At 36.7% G+C, this 18,317-nt stretch overlaps 1 protein-coding gene across 1 annotated transcript; it reads right to left on the reverse strand.

The window, feature by feature from the left end:
* Positions 1 to 16,106: 16,106 nt before the first annotated feature.
* LOC149237241 (uncharacterized) lies at positions 16,107 to 17,719 on the reverse strand. The gene is made up of 4 exons (XM_089366790.1): positions 17,335 to 17,719; positions 17,045 to 17,197; positions 16,901 to 16,960; positions 16,107 to 16,702 (listed from the first exon to the last, which is right to left on the reverse strand). Exons 1-4 carry the CDS (start codon positions 17,390 to 17,392, stop codon positions 16,665 to 16,667), a joined length of 309 nt encoding a protein of 102 aa, XP_089222916.1. The 5' UTR covers positions 17,393 to 17,719; the 3' UTR covers positions 16,107 to 16,664.
* Between the last annotated feature and the right edge of the window lie 598 nt (positions 17,720 to 18,317).

Genomic DNA, 18,317 nt, shown 5'->3' on the forward strand with positions numbered 1-18,317 from the left:
TGGGCATGCAGTATGTAGGTTAAGGATTGTTATATGCATTATGGTTATGTGTATGTCTTTCATTCTATTGATGTTATGGTTACATAGATGATAGATGATAGCTGATTAGTATAGTCATATACACGTGTTAGAGAGTCATGAGTGATAGTAACTTGTGGTTGTATGCATTGCTATTGTTGTTTTATGTTAGATAACTTGAAGATTAGGTTATATGTTGTTAATGAGCATGATATGCAACTTCTTGTTGTTATATGCTAGTAACTTGATGATTAGGGTTATTGCATTTAAGATCTTGATGTTATAAGTATTGTGCTAACATGGATTGGCCTATGCATATGGTTATGGTTATGATATTCAGGTATGAGCTAACACATCTTGTGATATGGTGTTGTACTAATCTAGATTGACTTTTCATATGTGATTGTTATGCATAAACAAAAAAAAATTATGAGTCTATGATGTGAACATGCTACATAGTAACTATTATGGATATCATGACCTTATTTACGTTTGAGTTGATATGTTGTGAAGTTATATAGTTCTAATATAGATTTATTGTGCAGATAAGATTGCCTCCCTTAAGATACATTAAGGTATGAAATTTCTTATGTCATCTATTTTTTTCTTCATTGTTTGATTATGTCGTCTAGTTGGTGTGTGATTGTTTGGTGTCTATTATGTCATCTAGTTGATTTATCTAACCTGGTATGTTTATAGTTTGATGAATGTTTGATTAATTGCATAATACAAGTATGTGTTCAAATGATCTTGTTTTAAGATGATTATACTAACACATATGTGTTTAGACAAGTGATATGTACTTGAGTGAAATAGGTGACAGTTGTAGTATTATGTCCAATGACTATGAATTATGAAATGATTGTTAGTCTTGGTAAAGGTTGATTTTGAATTGATAGATGTGTTTGTCTCGATATTTGTAACATGTGTTTGACGTGTACAAGTAGTTGCAGTAAACATGATTGGTATTAGCGTGACAAGGTAACAATTGATGTATATATATAACTAGCAGTTGGGTGATGGGATAGTACAATGATAGTAAGCCTCGATTGCAACAAGGAAAAGGTCAAAGAAAGGAATTGGGGAAGACTTCCTTTGGCTATGTTTGGAAACCCTGATTCCAAACGAATTAGTGCTTTGCATACAAGAAGTCTTCTTAACCTTAATCTTGTCTGACATGTGCTAGATTCATGAACTTGTATTTAACAGGTATATCAGCTAGTTTCCAATTATGGATGGATTCGTCAAGGGAGTTGGAGCCCCTTGAGAGATGGCATGGACATGTTCAGTTACAAGGAAATGTGCTTGGAACAACAAGGTAAGGTAACTAGTATGTTGTTATGTTTATTTATGCACTTACAGTTATGCGTTAATGGAAATATAATGCAAGGGATTGCATGGCAAAGAGACTGCCATGAAATCTTGAAGAAGGCTCAGGTTGAGCTTTTCTTTGGAAGAACTAGAAATCATGGGGATTGAGTCATGATTTTTTTTGTCAGTCTTGTGCTTTTGGTATTTTGTGATTTGTTGCGCTTGATTTGCGACATTGTTTATGTCTAGTGTATGGCCATACCACTTTGTTTTCATAATCGTGTTGTTATTGGTTTTATTCTTGTTTGTTTCTTGTGCTTTCCTTTTAAGTTTTGAGTCTTGGTAATTGGTTGGGAAAGAGGAAAGTTAGTGGATCTCGGGGAGAGCTAAATGAAACCTAGCAGCTAATGTAAGACCTAGATGAAGCTCGGTACATGTGTAATGGAAGTTGAAGGTAAGGGTATGACAGCCAGTTGGACTGGTTTGGTCCATTGGTGTAAATGGACGATGACATGATAGTCATGGGAAAGGTAACATGAAAGGTGAAGTAAATGGATTTGAGGTGTCATATGCCTTGGCTATATTGGGAACTATTGTTCTCGATGTAGCACATGTGTTGCACGCATAAAGGGAGTTCTTTTAACTATGAACTTATGATATTTGGTAATTATGTTATGATCATGATTATGATGATGTCTATATGTGTATACATGTATGTATGTCTGTCATGTCTGACAGGGTCACCATGGATCATGATTATTTTATGATAATTCTTATATGTACATATGTATGTATGTATGTCATGTCTGATAGGGTCATCATGGATCATGATTATTTTATGCTAATATTTACATGTACATATGTATGTATGTATGTCATTGACTGAATATATCATTATTATCTTATGTTGATGTTTATATGTATGTATGCATTCCGTTATCTAACACGGTAATCATGGATGGTTCTTGTGGATGAATGAGTACTTATGCAAGTGAATGGCATGAAGAGGTTTCTTGTCTTACGCGGAATCAATTGGGAGGATTAGCCCTGAAAAACCTATCAGGTCAATATCATGTGGATATGAGTTGATATTATGTGATTATGTTATGTATATGTTATGAACAGGCTATACCAAGGGATACATCAATGAATTGAAAGCAGTGTGGTCTGCAACATGCTTGGACAAGCATGGATAAGACATTAGAAGCAAGGTTGCTTGGTAGAGACAGTGTGGTTTTGGGATGTGTGGTACTACTATTGAGCATATGTTGTATATGTTGTACATCTTGTTTTTGTGATGTTGTGCGCATGCAGTGTTGTGTATATATAGTGTGTGTACATGTTATTTATGCAATGTTATGTATAGGGTGGTACAAATAGTGTTGTGTGAATGTTTCATATGCAATGTTGGGTATTGGTGGTGCTATGTACATGTTGGATATGCGGTGTTGTGTACATATTGTATTGTGTGCATGATGGATATGCGGTGTTGTGTACATATAGTGATATACGCATGTTGGATATGGAGCGTTGTGTACATAGGGTGCTATGTACATGTTGTATATGCAGTTCTATGTACATATGGTGTTGTGTGCATGTTGTGCATATGGCACTATGTACATACAGTGTTGTGTGCATGATTGTACAAGTGGTATTGTGTATATGTTGTACATGTGGTGTTGTGTGCCTGTAGTGTTGTGTACATGTCATGCATGTGATGATCTGTACATGTGGTGTCATGTACATTTCAGGCATGTGGTACTATGTACATATGGTATTATGTACACATTGTATAGGTGGTATGATGTACATGTGGCATTGTGTACATGTTGTGTAGGTGGTGTTGTGTACATGTGATGTTGTGCACCCGTTGTGCAAGTGGTGCTTTGTACAAGTGGTATTGTGTACGTGTTGTACATATCGTACTAGTGTACGTGTGGTATTGTGTGCATGTCATACATGTTGTGTTGCAGGCATGTGGTACTATGTATGTGCATTGTGTAGTCGCGGTATCATGACATGTGTATTCGTTGTGTTGTACTTTGTGTACATATATGTATTGTGTTATGGTGTACACTGGGTGTAGGTGTATGTGTTTTATGTCATGTGTAGATGCATGTATTGCATGGTGTTGTATGCCATGTGTGGTTGTACGTGTGTGATGCACACCATGTGTATGTGCACATGGTTGAGGAGAAGGCACTAGGTGTTTTTCAGGTTTGGCAACCGACCTGTAGTACATACAGAATAAGGACAAAGGTAGAAGCTAACGATCGACTAAAGAATATGTATCAATATTTTATTTCAGTTTAATTATGCATGTGATTTATGATTCTAGTCTATGTTGATTACATGTGATCTATGATTCTTGTTTATGATGATTACATGTGATTTATGACTTTGACCTATGATGGTTTTGTTTTGAGACAACCTAATGAGATATGTTTATACATGATGATTTGGTCAAAGATGCTAGATTGACTTATTGTAACAGGAAGTAAACAAGATTGTAAGTGTACCTTATTGACGAGCTACCAATGAGGTATGATGTGAATTTATTTCAATTTATTTTAAATCTAATGGAATTTATGTGGTTGTTATAGGAAAGCACGAAATTCCTGCTTGGGTGGTTGAAATCAACTGCAAGAATTAGCAGTAATAGTGAAGGGAATTGGAAAATACAACAGTATGTTGGTAAAGTATTCAAGAGTAGGGCCATTGTGGAACATTGGTACCTAATAATGGTTATTGATTCCATGAGCATTCTATGACTAGTATGATGGTTTGAGGTAGGAATATGCCTTGGTTTTTGTATCTTCTTATGCGAGGAAGCCTTGCCAAGGGATGGACTCCCCGAGATGGGGGTGCCAGCGGAACTTGGAAGGTGTGTGACTGCACGGAAGGGGGTGACTGGATTGCCTGAGGGACTATGTAGCAAAGAAAGGGAGGTCGGGGATGGAATTTTTTTTGTCATTAGCATTGCTAGATGGAATTAGATGCACATTGGGAGTATGCCTTGGAACAATGATCTAGTAATTGTTCACTGAGAGGACAAGTGGCACATGATTATAGCACTGTACATTGGATGCATATTTGACTTTACAGTGGATTCTGGACTTCCTCAGAAGAAAGTCAATCCTGGTATTACTTTGAGGGTGGAGGTGTGAGCTTCTGGATTCACTTGGTGCAAATGCAGTCATCATGTCCTTTTTATTTGTTGGTTGAGCAAATGTGCATATGTGTATATGTGTCTATTATTGTAAATATTGTATCAAGCTGGATTTATGAAGCTCCATAGACAGTATGGTTATTTTTTGGTTGAAGCAAATGTGTATGTGTGTATATGTAGTTATTATTGTACATACCATAATGAACTATGTTATAAAGCTTCAGTATGTGGTATGTTGTCATGTTTTCAGCAGATGGTTATTGTAAATACTACAACGAGCTATGTTATAAAGATCCATGGGAAGTATGTTTTGTTTTTAGAGGTCTTGTTGGTTACAGGTGTCATTGAACATCGAGGAAAGTGTTCCCCCAAGGGCGAGGGTTCTGTAACAACCCTGGTTAAAAATTCATGTAAAAATATATAACACCACAATGATGGGACACATATTCCAACATGGATGGTGGGAAAGACATCCTAGTGGGTGTTCATTTTGGTTATTATGGTTAAGGAAATTGGCAAATGAAATGACAAAGGCTTTTGAAAGGCAAGATGGCCTTTTTGGCATATTTATTTATGAAAATAATGGAAATTAGGAGAAAAGGAAGGTGAAAGGTCACAGGTTGCATGTGAGGAGGAAATTGAAGGAAAATAATGGAAAATGAAGAAAATAGAGGCCTCATTGATAAAAAGGCTTCTGAGGATCAATTGGCAATCTTTTTCTTAATTTTGGAGCTCTCTCATTATTCTCTCTCTCTATCATACTCTTGGACACTTAGAGTTTTCTTGGAGTACTCTTGGAGGAGTCTAGCATACTTGTAAGGATCAAGCAAGGAAGAGCAGGATCAAGGAGATACAACAATGTTCTTTGTAGGTATCAATATGCATGCGTGTTATCCTTGCTATATTTGGCATGCATGGTATTGCATGTGGTTCTTTTGTTGTTATGGCATGGGTTTTTCCAGGTGTGACAGTGTTTTCAGCCTAGCCTTACCACTTCCAGATAGCCATGGTGTGATGGGGCTCTCATGTTTTGGTTGAGTTGGACTGACGGATGGATTCGAACTACATCATTTTACATGATGGGTGTCTTTTCAGAATACGACAAGACTGAGGTGTTTATCTCTTCAAACACCGGTTTTGTTTGCAATTAACACCCTACTGCATTGTAATTCTTAATGCACCAGTGCTTTCATAGAACTAACACCCCAGTCCTACAAAATATTATTTCCAGCCTCGGTGCATTATTAAAATTAACAACACCAGTCATTTTATATAACAAACACACCAGTGTGTTTATACAAATGATACGCATTGGCACTGCGAGTTTAAAAAAAGGCATCGGGACTGCAATTATTTTTTGTGTGCCCCAGTGTCGTTTCTTACATGAACACCTAAGGATTTTTTTATCTATTAGAACCAGTGCATTATGAAACATAACAACATTGGTCCTTTTATATCACTAACTCATCGGGCGTTTATACAAACTATGTGCATCAGTGTTGCAAGTTTAAACAAAAGCACCAACACAACAATTATTTTTTGTGTGCCCCAGTGTCATTCCTTACATGAAAGCCCAGGGGATTTTTTTATCTATTAGCACTGAAGAAATATACATTACACACTAGTGTACTTTGGACTCAATGCCTCAATGCTTTCTATTATTTATGCAGCTCGGTGTGTTTATATATGTAATGCATCAGTGCTATTTGTTCCATGAAGTGCACCAAAAGAAAAAGAAAAAAACATCCACTAAAACCTTTGGCCACCCAGATTTTTTCAATTGTGATGAATTTCTGTTAAAATATTTGTTAAACACACACATGGCAGAGACAAAATAGGAAAGATAAAGATGAGAGTGCATCTATCGTTAACAAATGATATTTATTTATAGTACATTCGTATGACATTTGGTTTCGTATTCCAAGGTCTCTTGGACTTCCTTAGTCTATTTGGATTCCACACCAACCCTAAGAGGATTAGGTGTCCAACATTCCCCCCTTAATTCGAATGTTTATGTATGAGTCCAAGAAGAGAGATGTAATACAAAATGTGCAAAAACGTATGGCAACACTAGGCTGAATGTGCTCTCCGAAATGTTGGTATAAAGGGCGGTGGTTTAAGGATGACCACCAACACTGGAACGCTTAGTGCAGTTCACGGAACTCTTCCAAGTTTGGCATGAAGCTCGGGTCTTCTACTAGAGGAAGTGCTCCTGATGTTTTGAAGAGGGAAACCTTCAACGAATAAAGGGAGGTCTCACCCTGCATAAAAGGGAGAACCTCAACCTGAAAAGGGAGGTCTCAACCTGTGATGGTTTAAGGATTACCGCCAACTCTGGAATGCTTAATGAAATTCTTGGAACTCTTCCAAAACTAGCAAGAAGATGAAGTCTTCTTCTAGAGGAAGTTTCCCCAATTCTTTGAAGAGGTATCACCGACTAAAGGCATGCTCAGGGGCATATTTGTCTCTAGCTACAACTCTGAATCTGGTATGGTAGGTTATGGCTCACGCTCACTTGATGTGGTTTGAAGCTTGTAGATGACCATCATTTCCCCCCCTGTCAGATACAAGGTGAGATGATGGGGAAAACTCAACTGCAAGACTTTTCAATACTCTAGAACAAGTTCTGACATATGACTGGAAAATCTTCTTGCCTGTTGATGCCCATTGCCAAGAAGCGATCCATCCAAGATGAATATTTGTCCTTGCAGGAGGTCTATTTGAAGAATGATTGGTTTTATGACAGTGCTTACATGGATGAATATCAAAACAATGATCTTTCAGATGGCCAACTCGGTCACAGTGTTGGCATTTCAGAATCTATTGTTGTTGTTGTGGCAGAGGAGGAGAATCTAGAACAGTTGAAGGTGAACTGTCATGAAGGAATCCAACACTCTAAAAATGAATGGGCTTTGAGTAATCTAGAATATTAAAGGACACGTCCTTGTCATATCCAAGACCAGTCTTGTGCTTTTTGTGGACAAGCTCTTCCCAAGGTCTGATGACCGACTTGGGAAGTGCAGACTGAATTTCTGCATTTGCATGTACAACTGTTGCTTTATTGAGCATTGGATCTGAATTTTTAACATTATTGACTTGTTGTTTATGGGAGTTTGTTTCATTGTTCTAAACAAAAATAGGTTCAGAATGACGACTCCATTGTTGTAATTCTGCTTGTTGTAGTTGAGATTCAAGCTGCAAAAATTCAATCTTGTCATGTACAACTTGTAAACAACTGTGAATATCGGTGAGAAAATCCTTGCTAATTTTGATTGTATTATCCATAGAAGAGAGTATTAGATTGTCCAGTAACTCTAATATTTCACCAATTGGAACCATTTTTCTTTAGCCAAATTTTACTTCCTTTTGCGAAATGACTTTCTTGTCCAACAAATATCTTTTCCTAAATATACTCCTTGTAGAGCTTTCAAAACCTTTAAAAGAATTCTAGCTCTGCTTTGCGAGGATCTCAAAACAATATCAATAAAGACTCCAAATAATATCACTACCAACTACTCTTGTTACTCAGCCCTCCAATTGTTTGAGACGCAAGGAAAGTTGATAAGCTCAAAAATGATACGACCAAGGAAATGGCTATTGAAAAGGCAATACCCTTGTTGATTATCTTCCTTCCGAATTATAGAAATGCAAGTATCGAAATTAATAAAATAATTATTTGAAGTACGTGGGAATAATTATCTGAAGAAAGGCATTTTGAATGCCAAATTGACAGTGTGACTGGGCGCTCAGAGTAATACAATAACAGGTATTCCGATCGACATAGACTGATTTTTTGTGGATTGTTCTCTGATTTTGTATCCTTTGTGAATTCTTAAGCCCTAATTCGACAAAAAGATTGCAATGATGAATAAAGAAGACGATCAGAGGCAACAGCTTCTTCAATCTGATTACACAGGCAAAGTCAGAACAACTACTTGAGATACACAACGGATTGTTTATCCGAAGCTGAATTTCAAGGGTCTGACCACTCTGGAGGTTGTTATAACGCTCCACCTTCCATACATTGTCATAATGCTTCTTGGCAAGTCTTGTTAAGCAATTTGGCAAGTCGGACCTGCGGTTCAAATCACGCAGAGGCCTTAGAATCTCTTCTGTTGACAGTCTCCACACAAGGAATCACAACCGTCCATTCGATTATAAGGTGGATAGCTAGAGATTTATTTTGCATCTGTGATTCAAGCTTTCAATCTGTCTCCCCCTCTCTTCAAACTAGACACGTTGTATGTCAAGGGACCGGAGCAGTGGGAGAGGAGTGGATGCGGAGGGAGTATGTGTGGTATTGGAGCTATTAACGCATATGGGACTGGAGGTGACAGTCAACACTCTGAATGTAGGTGGAAGGGTGTATATGGGGTGATACTATGCCAGACAATGTTATTACGATGGAGAGGCACACACATTATGAGCGAAATATGACAACAGCATATTATGATACCAAAAGGGAAACACAGTTGAAACAATACCAACAGTTTGAAGCAACATTATACTATAATTCAAAGACAATGAAATTTTGAAACAATATAATGTATATCGGTGTTCTATGTATATGAAGACAGACAATGACACCTGAAATCTGGACAGCGTTATACTATTTCTACCAACTGCGTTAACTTGTGGTAATGAAGGACAAAATTGTTCCAAATGCTAGAAGCGTATGGGGAGCGGATTCACATATGTCAAGGGCCGAGGTATAGACTGTGTATGGTAGCCTGGTGGGTAGATATAGTATGCAGGTGAAGAGAGGCGATGGGAGCTGATTGTGTATGGAGGAGGTCATGGAATATAACCTGCCTGTCGAGCAGCGTTCAAAACTGGGAGGTATCCACCGATTCCTGCAACTTTACTTGTGAATATATCAGGAGCAGGTTGTTATCTACCATACAGTCGCGACTCCATTTTCTTGTAATGACTCTGCTACCTGGAGATCATATCACGCTATCACCTTTGGAATGGAATCGCATGTTCAAGGTGGTTCAAGCATAGAAATAGTGGTGTTGATGCAGCAAAGTTGTCGAGGGAGGTGGAAGTGACAATTGGGATCGTAGGTAATGCTGAGTCGAGGTAAGGAGAGTACACGGTAAGGAATGGTGATGGGACAGGGAATCTGTATCGTCCCTATTGAGTGACAGCAGGGTAACGTCCGAGAATACTCATGACAAGCGAATAGAAAAATAATAAATGGTCAAGCCAGAGATGCAACAAACGACTAATCACGTTAAACAGGTGGCAAAGCCAAATTCAGTCTAAGACAAATTCAATCCAGAAATAAGAACGATAGTTCTTTACAAGGAAATTCGCAGACTACAGAAGGCAGTTTCTCATCCAGAAAAATAAATGCTCTTGGTAGTTGTTCTGACATGAAAAGATGGCAGAGCACCCAGGTACAGAGCTGGAGAGTGAATAGACTAAGGAAGTGTAAATTAAGACATGCAGGTTTCAGAATATAAATAAACGCTGAAAATTATTCAGTGTGGCAGAACTACAAGACCTGAGAAGGACAGTTCTGACGAGTTGGAAAATGGCAGACCAACATATATGTAAAATTAGGCTCACAGTAATTATGCAGGGTAGGAATACACTTGCAGCTCTGATACCATGTTAAACACACACATGGCAGAGACAAAATAGGAAAGATAAACATGAGAGTGCATCTATTATTAACAAATGATATACATTTATAGTACATTCATATGACCTTTGGTTTCACATTCCAAGGTATCTTGGACTTCCTTAGTCTATTCGGCTTCCACACCAACCCTTAGAGGATTAGGTGTCCAACAATATCTATTAAAACATACATTATCGCAAATGAATGTTTTAGCGGATTTTTTTTTACATTTTTTTCCAATTTTATAACACTAAAAACATCTGTTATAACCTCTGCTAGAAGGTATTTTCCTTTTAGTTGATGGAATATCTAGAGCCCTATAACAACTTGGGTCCCCTGGAGGTTGTGGGATGATATAGCAGACTTTGGATCCCTGTAACGGCTTGCGAAGAGGCCATCCCAAAGTAGTATCAAAGGAAGACATGATTGAAGACTTGTGGTTACAGTAGATTATGGACTCCCTAGGAGGGTGTGAATCACTGTGTGTACACTTGGGGTGAGGTAGAATACCTCTAGACTCTATGTGTTGACAAAAGAAGTAGCATACAACTGGTGGGATTGAGGTAGGAGATCCTATGGAGTCCCTATTTTGGTTTCCAGCTAGTATTCAAGTTCCCAAGAAAGTATCCACCTAAGACACTAGAATCTAGCTCGAGGGTGATAGTTGCAAGGAAGTTTGGTTGCAACTATCTATGGTTGGCTGGAGAGTCCTTGTCCTCAACTCAGTTTCCCTGCAATTTCAAGATAAGTATCTATGTATGCTTGTTTACATGTTGAAGAATCATGACGCATTGTTTTTTTGGATGTTGTGATTGTATTTGAGTTGCATATGCTTAAGCATGTGGTTAAATATTTGTCCAAATATGTCACTGATAGTTGTGTTGAATGTGTTTGTGTGTCTGTTATCTCTTGAATGAATGAGACTAATGTATAAACCCAACAATGTGCTGACTGGAAAAATGTTGTGTGATTAACTTTTTGGTGCTAAACGCAAAACCTCTGATGCATAAATGAGTAAATAAACCACATGATAATAAGGACCATGCTATGTTGATGAGTCGAACATTACTTTGAATAAATGTATAATTGTGAAGTAAGAAATTCACAAGTAATTAAAAGAGAAATAGTAGCCCATGTTACAGGTCGTAGCAAACCCATAAGATCTTGAACTAAAATTTGAAAATAGTGGGCTCAGAGACCATTTTTAGTACTAATATGAAACCATCACATAGAAGACCATTTGCTTATGAGGGTCTGCATTTGCTTATATCAACTTATTGGCTTGATTTACAAGTTGTTGTGTCACATGGAAAGAATTGCATTGATATTGAAGTTCATTTCCCTCGAGCTCATTGAGCCCATAAGCTTTACTTATATGGCCACATAACCATGTATCAACAATGCTTGGATATCTTCCGCTAGCACCCTTACATTGCTAGTTAGGCACCAAAGGCTCTACATAATGCCATGGAGATTCTTACAGGCTCGACATGGATTCTGGCACAATTGGCATGTAGCAAGAGAGGTGGGAACCTCTTAGGAGTCCACGCCAAGCCCATGATAGGTAAGCATCATAGGGGCACCTACACGTCCATGAATGGAATCCCCTGTCCAAGAATGGGGAATGCAAGCAGGCCAGGAACTCATTGGATAATCTATCACGCAAGATCAGGAGGGGTAGCATCATGATGCACCTTAATAAACCATTAGCATTGACATGAAGCCCTATCATTGATCTAGAGGTTGGTTAGACCTTTGAGACAGAGCCATAGTCGAAAATACTTGCTTGAGGAAGCTTGTGTAGTAGAAGAGCTCGTTTTTTAGGTAATTGCGAAGATCCCCAACTAGTACATCACAAAGGGTAGGGCTAAGATCACTTCATCGAGCCATGGCAGAGATTGGGTGCTAGTCTAATGAGGCATAGAGACGAACAACATAACTTATAGTGCATTCCAGTTAAATCCCATCCTACCTTCGGAGGGTAACCCTAGACGTGGAGATTCCCCAATGGCATGACCATATTTCCCCCTAACGTGATTGGCCGGGAAATTGTTAACATGGCTCAGAAGGGATATCCTGGATAGTGGTCAAGGGAAGCAAAGGAAACCAACTAGGATGAGTTGGCAGCCATGCCAGCGTGGGAAGCATGTGGTTGGTCAATGATGGACCCCACTTAACAAGTCATCCCATTAGACCTAACCCAGAGCAGTCATCAAGGGGTACAGGAAGAAGGGAGTGAGACGAGTAGAGCAGGATGACATGGCAATGCTACCACCTATGCCAATTGGAAGAAAGCATCGTGTAGGGTTACAACCACCAAATCACATGTGCCCAATAGTAATGTTATTAGCAAGGGGGAGTTGGTTGCGCTGAGCATTTCTATTAGGTGTGGTGGAGCCCACCCAACGAAGTCACCCAAGCGGAATGGATATGGCACATAAGTCTTTAGCACCAAGTTTTATGGAACGGGATGACGCCAGGTGGTGATGTCATCCTGGCAGACTAACCACGATGGGTGCATCCTGGAGGATTGCAAAGGGGCAACAAAATGGAAGCATCGAGATATGTGGTGGCATTCTGACGGGCCTTTAGACGACATTCTTGTCAGGCTTGGAGGCCATGGGAGGTGGTTTCCCAAACCATCAATCGCATAAATCAACGACGGAGAATTAACTCAGGACCTCTCCTCCAAATACCACAAACTGTACTAGAGTGGTGTCGGTTTTTTGAACCCAATTGTTTTGATAAACAACTTTAGCGAAAAAATTGCTCGCAAAACCAAAGATTTGGGGACCCTTTTTCTCTCCTCTCTGATGGAACAAATGGCAATATGTTGGTGGCTCTTGGAGATGACATCAGTGATGACGTGTCTAACGAGGGGTGGACATGTGGCATTCAGTTTCAACATTTATGGTCACCAAAGGGGCCTATTTTAGAGTGACACATAGATCAACTAGTGGTCAGCATGTGTCCCAGGTGATGTCATCCTAGCGGTCACAACTCAAAATCCTTAACAGAAGTGCAGAGAGTTGGACACGGTGGTTGAGAGTTGGAGCTACTATCTAATTCGAAAGGCGGCCATACAACCCCACCATATACATGAGCCCGAAAAGGTTTTCATTGGCGGAGTGAGGGCCCACAGCCAGGTTAGCCCGACGCTAAGCCAAAGAGATATAGTAGTGTCACAAGTGAGGGTATCGGGTTATTAGGTTCGGGGCGATGCGAGCCAGTAACAACAGTAGTTGGCTGTCAGGCTTGGTACCAATGATAAGACAGTAGAGGGGCCCTCTGTCCAGGTAAGCCTCGAGCAAAGAAGTCAATCGGTAACCAAACATGTAGTTTGGGAACTGTTAGGAGAGGATGAGCGAGGTCACTTATCTAGTGGAACCCACCTAGAAGGTGTTGGCTAATGTGAAGAGTGAAAGCTTGTTGGGCAATCAACGACAAAATAAAATTTTATATATATACGCACACGCACATGAACACGATAACTCGGTAATTAAATAAACGAACAAAAAAATATGAATGACCCCATTCCTCTAAAAGTAATTGAGGGGTCAAGTATGTTACAAATATTAGAAATTTGTTATTACATATTACTTTCAAATAAATAAAATAGTTTTAAAAAAAATATGATTTATATTGTTAGAAAATTAGAAAGAAAAACATGAATTGAATTAATTAGCAACTCACAGGTGAGCAAGCTACACCTGGAGTCTTGAGTATACTCTCATATTCAATTAATAAAAGATGAGACAATAAATACATCTCAAAAGAATAGGGAGGTGAGAACGAACTCCTACAACCTAGGAACTAATCCTAACTTAAGGAGTTACTTTACAACCATGTAACCATTTCTCCATTAATACAATATAATATTAATTATTTTCAACTTATATTTCTATTAATTATATTAATTTTTTAATTAAAATTTTATTAGAATATATATATATATATATATAGCAACTTTTTTAGAAATGTTTAAACAATGAAAATGAGTTATTTTATCAACTCATTTTTAGTGTTTGTTTTAAAATAGGGTTTCTAAATTTTTAATTTAATTGTTAACAATTAATAAGTAGATAATTGAAATTTTAAGCTTTGGGAAATCCTATAGTATTGTAACAAATTCTATTTACAAATTAAATTTTTTTATGGTAAAGTGGGATATATATATATATATATATATATATATATATATATATATATAATAATAATAATAATAATTTACAATTTAACTAATTTTTATGATTTTTAAAATTTTTGTTAATAGAAAATGCATACCAACTATTTAATTTCTTTGTATCAAATAAATGTTTACTTTTTTTATAGATATTTATTTACAATAAAATTATACATATTTGGGGAAGACTTCTTATTTCAACTTAAGGTGGATGAGGATGTGTTGATTCTTTTTAACTTTTTTAATTGAGGGCCTAAATTGTTTTTCAAGGGAATATGCTCAACATATGTTTAGTCTTAATGTTTATCATCAGTTGTAGTGTATTAAAGAGTTTGTTAGCTTGCATTCACTTTTAATAAATTTAAAAAATTATATTCGTGCCACCTAACTCCCCGCCCACCAATTTCCTAGGGATTTGAGATTATTCAAATTCTAATAAATTCCTCCATAATAAGTTCCTCATTAATATTATTTATAACATTAATTTATAATAAAAAAATTAAGTCAAAATTTATCCGTAACTCTTTTATACATGGTTAATCACGAACATATATGCATTAGTAAAACATTTTGTGTGTTACAATAGTTTTTTATTATTTTATAAAACTTTAGGCTATATCAACCACATTAATATTTTTAATGTAATTGTACTAGTTAAAATGTATAATAAAAAAAAAATTATAAATAATATTAAATATTTATTTTTTATAAATATGTATTTCCAATAAAATTATACATATTTAAAATATTTGCAAAAAAAAGTTATGGATGGTATTAAATATTTCTAGTATCAAGGATGAGAGATACCATCATATACTTGGACAAAGACAACTCAGAAGATGTCGTTAGAGTGATGCAATTGGACACATCATTCTTGACAAAGACAACTCAACCATAAGATGCGACAAAAACAATTCAGAAGAAACTTGTTGGAATGAAGTAGCTTCGATAAAGCCAAAGCCAACTCATGCCTCGTCATAAACAGCACTGGCTGAATAGTCAAAGAGCATATACATACATATATATCTCAATAATTCCCAGATTTAAAAAACATTTTTTCATCGCTGAGAAGAGTAGGTACACATATCTCAATAATTCCCGGATTTAAAAATCATTCTACCATTACTCAGAAGATTACACTCTGCAACAAGAGAGCATGATGCCATTGTGAAAAAATGATGCTGGGACAAGATAGGATGATGTCATCTTATAATAAAAATAATCCCAAAAGGTATTGCCTGATTTTCACCTCACCGGATTTCAAATAAATTTTATTTAAATGAAAAAAGCAAGTGGTTTTATGAATAAAATAATTGAAATTTTGATATGATTGTGATAAAATTTGGCAGAATATTTGGAAAATCTTGGTTATAATTACAATTATTAAATTTCATTATCTTAGGTGTCCAGAATTTTTATGGTGCTGAATCTATTTTCACAATAATAATAAAAAATTCAAACATTTAGTTGATCAAATTTTTTGACAAAAAAGACCTGATTACTACTGAAAATAATTTTCTGAACAAAATTGTGGTCTTGGTAGACAATACTGGTGTTGAATCCATTTCAAATAAATTTTATTTAAATGGCAAAAAAAAAACTAATTTTATAAGTAAACTAATGGACATTTGGTATGATTTTATTTTCCTGGTTACAGTTACAGTTACAGTTATCAAATTTCAAAATTCATGATTTTGAGTCTCCAAAGTTTTTGATGGTGCTGAATCTATTTCCACTCTAAAAAACAATTCAAACACATTATTGATCAAATTTTTTGACAAAAAAAAGAGTCCAGATTATCACTAAAAATAATTTTCTAGACAAAATTGTAGCCTTTGTACACAATGTTGTTACTAAATCTATTTTCACCCAAAAACAATTCAACCACTCCCTAATCAAATTTTATGAAAAAAATCTAAATTACTACTGAAAATAATTTTCTGGGCAAAATTGTAGCCTGTAAGGCGTACTCGGTCACCGTGTAAACTCTGCACAATTTCTTATGCAATCGAATCCCCACAACCTAGCCGCCTCAAAATTGCATGATCCAGATTCAGATATATGAGTTGTAATAGCTTCACTTGCTCTAATTTTTTAAAACAATTAGTCGGGAACATTAAGAAAAGTTCCTGCAACTCGAGTGCTAACGTGGCTTTGATCTTCTGCAAAGAATCTGGCCAACCCAAAGTCTGCTATTTTGGGTCTGTGTTTATAATCATAGTAAAATATTGCTTGCTTTAATGTCTCTGTGGGCTACCCGAATGCCAGATTCCCACCGCATCACGTGCAGTTCCAACTATGAAATCGTTACTGAGATACCCACCGCACTACGTGCAGTTCCAACTATGAAATCATTATTCGTTTAGCCCAAGTAGATGATGTTTTGTTGTATCTGCAATGCATCACAGACCATAAATATATTATCGGCAAGCTACATATATAAATAAATAAATAAACCAATCTTTTGGGATATGAGAAATAATATCTGGAAGTAAAAATTTGTTTTGTGTTTTATAGAGATCCAAAACCTCCCAAGCCAAGTTTGTTCTTTAAATTAAAATTGGAAGTAGTCTTGCTCAGAATGTCGTACTTGAGAAAATGAGTTCTGGATTCGCTATAGTCGTCGTTAGAATAGAATCTTCCTCCTGGCCTGCGAAAACAATTACAAGCTGTCTATTTGTATTGCGCAAAGATAATCAGACACATCAAAGATCCTTAACACTGAAAGATTTACCTGCAAGTTCAGGGCCTCCAGTTGGAGAAATCCCTTCCCAACATTTCAGAGGAGGGCAACTATTCCGTTTCCAAATCCCCATGACTGTAATTAATACAATCATAGTGGCTACTACGCCCAGACTGATGCCCAACGCTCTAAATCTTTTACCCTCTGAAAATTTACACAAAAAGTGTCAGTAACCAGGAAGCTCTGTTTTAGTTCACTAGAAATAAATGAAACCCTACAAAACCCAAATAAAAGAAACCCTAGAAATCCCCTATATTCCTCATGCTGATAAAAAAAGATACCCGAGGACAGAGGCCTTTTCTGGTGGTGACTATAGAACAGTGACGTTGAAAATTTCATAAACCTGGTTGCGCAGGTAGCAGGTCTTAGATCCGAATTGTGCCCCAACCGCTCCAGTTTGGCATGAGAATATATATTACCCAGTAAAAATTACCCACGATCCGCAGCCCGTTCAGGCAGATCCGCCCAACACTCCGCTAAGCCGTAGGTATTCTCCATTAAATCAGTAGGGGCATCTACTGCAACTGCACCGAAGAGTTTGGGGTTTGGTGCAGTTTTAGTGGTAAGGTTGAAGCGCAGGACTTTCACGGCATTTGTGTTATGTCCCAAAAATTGATCGGCGTACTCTGAGATGGGCGCACGAATTTTGGCATCTTTGACTTTTAATTTGTTTTAAGCGGGCAGAAACCTATACTAACTCGGTTGCTTTGTTTTTTTATTTTTATTTCTTTCATTTATGTTTTGGTTTGCGTTTCATAGGTTTTCTTATGGAAAAGGCAGAAACCTATTCTAACTCGGTTGCTTTGTTTTTTTTGGTTTGTGTTTTTATATCATACAAAGTGATTAAATTAACCATATAAATAAAATTAACTATATAAATAATATGGGCGCACGAATTTTGGCATCTTTGACTTTTAATTTGTTTTAAGCAGGCAGAAACCTATCCTAACTCGGTTGCTTCTTCTTCTTTTTTTTTAATTTATTTATTTATTTATGTTTTGGTTTGTGTTTGATAGGTTTTTTAATTGTAAATTTTATTTTATTTAAAGCATGCAGAAACCTATTTTAACTCGTTGCTTTGTTTTTTTATTTTTATTTTTTTCATTTATATTTTGGTTTGTGTTTTTATATCATACTGAGTGATTAAATTAACGATATAAATAATTATGGATGGTTTTTTTAAGATTTTTATTTTTAAAACTGGAAAGTAACATGTTAGAAAGTAACATGTTATTTAGTTTGTTTTAATAAAATTTTGTTTCTT

Source organism: Pinus tabuliformis, chromosome 8 (genome assembly GCF_031772625.1).
Source record: "Pinus tabuliformis cultivar Carrire ecotype Pingquan chromosome 8, CPIR1, whole genome shotgun sequence".
Lineage (NCBI taxonomy): Eukaryota > Viridiplantae > Streptophyta > Pinopsida > Pinales > Pinaceae > Pinus > Pinus tabuliformis.